General features: G+C 55.9%; 1 protein-coding gene across 1 annotated transcript in view; it reads right to left on the minus strand.

The window, feature by feature from the left end:
- Positions 1–3,992, minus strand: part of CTIF (cap binding complex dependent translation initiation factor) — a 238,040-nt gene that overhangs the window by 90,024 nt on the left and 144,024 nt on the right. The window contains 1 exon segment of the mRNA XM_007465601.1: positions 3,549–3,848. Within this exon segment, the coding sequence (XP_007465663.1) occupies positions 3,549–3,848 (300 nt within the window).

A 3,992-nucleotide genomic window follows, 5' to 3' on the forward strand; every position in this document is an offset into this window, starting at 1 on the left:
GGGGCTCCGCGGGGGGAAAGGCCACAGCAGTGAGAGGCCCGTGTACCGCAAAAAAAAAAAAAAAAAAAGTAGAATTTTACTTACAAGAACATTACTAAGAAAATGACCACGTCTAAGGCAAAAAGAGTCAGTATAGATGTAAAAACTGAAGATGATTTTTGAGCTGTGGATTGGTGACAGGGGTTCCCTGGGACCCCAAGGTCTCTGGCATTGTCCGTGCTCATGAGGGTAGTGCTTTTGGACGTCTTGAGATAACAGCGCTGAGTCTGGCTGGGAAGGGTGAAAGGTCTTTTGACTTTCCCCTGGGCCCACTTGCCTCTCCATGGGGGTGGCATCCCAGCTTGGCAGGCAGCGCCACACTGTGCCAAAGAGTGTCCACTACATCAGAGCCTGCCCCTCTCCTGCCGGGCTGCCAGCTCCCACTGCCGAAGCCCAGGCAGTGAAAGCAGTCAGCCAAGGAGGGCAACATCCAAAGACAGCTGCTGGGAGCTGTGTTCATAGAGCACTTCACACCCTGTCCGCTTTGCAGCCAGAATCACTAAGCCGGGTCTCAGAACTTGTACATGGAGGCAGAGGTGAAACCTGGCCACGTGAGGGGCATCTCAGAGGCCGCCGAACTGAACCAGGGGCTGGCTGGGGATCCAGAGGCAGTGGGCCTTGAGTGCATGCAGCTGAGCGTGAACCTCAGAGGGAGAAAGCAGGGGGAAGGCGCTGGGGGCCAGGCCCAGGACTGCTGGCCAGGGAAGAGATACAAATCAGGTTGGCCAGAAGATGAAAGCAGGTGAAAAACGACACCCCTGTGGGTCACAAGGAAAGTGGGGTTTAATGAGCTATGCCCACTGCTCTCTTTTCTTGATCCTTGTGGGTCTGGGGTGGTGAGTGGCCATGTATTATGCTGCCTAGAAAGCCTACTCCAACCCGCCACCTCCTCAGCTGCAGAGGGGGTCCTGACAGACACGCGGTGCTGGCTTCCTCCAGGCCTTGTGACCGGGGGTCTGCTAGGAGCTTAGGGGCAGCCTCATGCCAGCACATTCAGCCCACCTTCCATGGGAGCCAAAGGGCTTTGAACAGTGACCCAGGAGGTCTGAGTGTCCAGCTCCAGCCCTCTCCCTCTTACACTTAAGCTGGGGCTGCAGGAGATGAAGCGGGTGGTAGGGTCTAGGGGACATTTTGATTTCTAAATATCTGACCCACAAATGCTCCATCCAGGCAAATGGCAGATTGGGAGTGAGAGTCCCCCTCTGCCCCAGAGCCAAGTGACGCTAGCAGGACTGGGTCTCTTGGGCTGGCCCTCAAAGCCTGTCACACATGACAGACCTATCACTGAGCCCCAGTATGCGGTAAGCAAGTTTCTGAGGATGAGAGGGACCCAGGACCGTTTCATGTCACTAACAGGGCCAGGAGAGACAGAGAAAGGAAGCAGCTCACGTGGGGCCATTCACACCCTCCCTGACGCCCCCGACTCATCTTTAGCAGCGCAAAATCATAAGGCCCACTGACCAGCGTGGAGCAGCCAGTCACTTTCCCAGCAGGAGCTGCAGAGGCCAAGCTCCGGGTGACGATGGCTGAATCAGGCCGAGAAGCCCTGTTTCCTGACTTTCGGTTTGGTGCCCTTTCCCTGCGCTAGTGTTTGCCAGACTGTGTCTCTCAGCACACTGATTCCACAAGAAGTCATTAGCTGGGGAATGCAAAGGGGACTTCACTGAGTTGGATGCAGCCAAACAGGTTCCCTTCCTGCTGGCCTAAGCCAGTCCACTCTGTGGCTGACGGAGAGGCGGGTGTAGGGGCCACGAAACTCCGTTTGTGGCTGAGCATTTCCCAGGATTGATGCTCTGCTGGACACTGTGGGCAAGGCCGCTCTAACCACGGGTCATTGGAAGAGAAGCCTGACCGGGGCAGGATGCTGGGAGGCCCCTGCTGCCGGCTGCCCTTCCCTCCTGGGTGCATCTCGTCTCACGCCCTGTGTGTCTGTCCACCACTGGCTCTGGCTAGGTTATTTGGAGCTGGCAACTATTGTCTAGAAGTCTTGCCCTATCCTGGCCCTTCTCTTGATAAAAGCCAAGGCCAAAGGCCAATCTGTCCCTGACTCCCCCGTGCCTGGCTGTACGTGGCAGACAGGCTGCTTCCCACCGTCACCCTCCACACTCTCCCAGGACATTCCGGCGAGCGAGGAACATGCCCGATGTGCAAATCCCTCAGGTAATGAGGGAATTCATCACCGGGGAGCGTGGGCAATCCAGGAATGGGAACCCGATCGGTGCCTGGAGCTGGACAGAAGCAGCCCAGGCTGGCCAGCGAGGCTCGGGTTGCAGTGAGCAGTCTCCCTGGGAAGAGGAGAGGACGGCGGGGATGGAGCCCATGGGCAGCCTTCGGAGGGGGCTCCTCCCACCCTGTTCTCAGGGAAGACTGCGAACCAGGTGGCTAAGACCAGGGTGACCATATATCCTGGTTAACGCCTGGGGTCTCGGCCTGACTATGACTAGAGCCCCCAGTCTCAAAAGTGTCATGGTTTGGATGACCTATTATATGGTCACCCTCGTTAAGACAGACCTGCAGGTGGTTTCTTCCAGCTCTGTAATCCTACTTTCAGAACATCTAAGCTATTGGTTTACCCTACCTGGACTGAAACTCATTTCATATCTCAACTAGCCTAAGACACAAAGCATGATTACAGATGATTTTCCACAGCCAAGTCTCCCAGGAATAGTCCCTGGGCCTGGCATGGCCACCATGCTGTGCCACCTGCTACCTCTCCCTGATGCCACCAGTTTTGGGACCAGTTCAGTTGCTACCACCCATGACGAAAGTGCAGGTATAGGCCTTCAGCTCTCCACCTATGAGATCAAACAGTGCTGGGCTCAGCCTAAGTACCCATGCCCATGTCCATTACACACCCCAGTAAAACCATCACTGGACGCCGGCACCCACGGAGGAAGGAATAAAGAGGGGCAGGATTAAGTTCTCTGGGGTGGAGGGATTTAGTGGGATAGCACCAAGGAACAAGACGGTCTTTGATCTCCACACTTCTCCTCGGCCCTAGAAGTGTTTTCAAGAAGCCCAGGCGCATTGGCAGACAGATCAAAGCTTCCCTCCTCAAGGCCCTTATGCCTTTTGCTCAGACCCATCTCAGCACCAACTACAACCAGTGCACCACCTGCAGGGTCTGGAGGGTGGTCCCGGGGAAGAGAAAGAGGAGGAAAAGAGAAGTCCACAGTAGGTGTATGTCTGCTGGGATGTGGAGAGGTCACAGCACAAAGCCTGTTAAGACAAGAGCCAGTCCTCCTATCATGGAAGTAGAAAGAGGGAAAGGCTGGTTAAAGAAGCACCTATAAAATTATATTGGTCCATCGTAACCATGGAGCCCCCACACAAACACACGCAGATCCGGTCACTCATCCCTTGCCCCGAGTGCCTTTTTATTTTCTGTAATTAATCGGGCAAGGGTGGAACTTGGGAAAAGTTCAACTGTGGTCAGAATCTGCAGCCTTCTCTCTAGTAATAACCCACCGGCGGGTGGGGTGGGAGGTGCAGCTGTCGGCATCCGTTACCTGAAGCATGTTGAGAAGCAGGCTCCGGAACTTGGTCCCCTCCACCATGAAGAGCGCCATCTTGTCGCAGAGCTTGGCGGCCGTGAAAGCAAAGCTGCGGTCGGACACGGCCTTCTGGTAGATGGTGCGGACGATCTCCCCCAGCATCTCCTCGGAGTTGGTCGAGTTCTGGGCCTCCTCCATGAAGGTGGTGAGCTTGGCATCCACGTCACTGCTGTTGTTCCTCATGCTGTTCAGGATCTCAATCAACTTGTCCATCTTGTTCTGCTGAGGGCTGGTGGTCTCCACGGCCACTTCATCCTGGGCGTGCGGGAGACAGACCGAGTCGCGCCTGAGTGGAGCCCAGCTTTCTGCGGACAGGTGGCCAGTGGAGGGGGGGCTGCCACCCTCAGAAAGGACCCGCCCCACCTTCTAGAACCTGAGGTCTGATCCCTCCGGGAATGC

Source organism: Lipotes vexillifer, unplaced genomic scaffold (assembly GCF_000442215.2).
Source record: "Lipotes vexillifer unplaced genomic scaffold, Lipotes_vexillifer_v1.1 scaffold36, whole genome shotgun sequence".
Taxonomy (NCBI): Eukaryota; Metazoa; Chordata; class Mammalia; order Artiodactyla; family Lipotidae; genus Lipotes; species Lipotes vexillifer.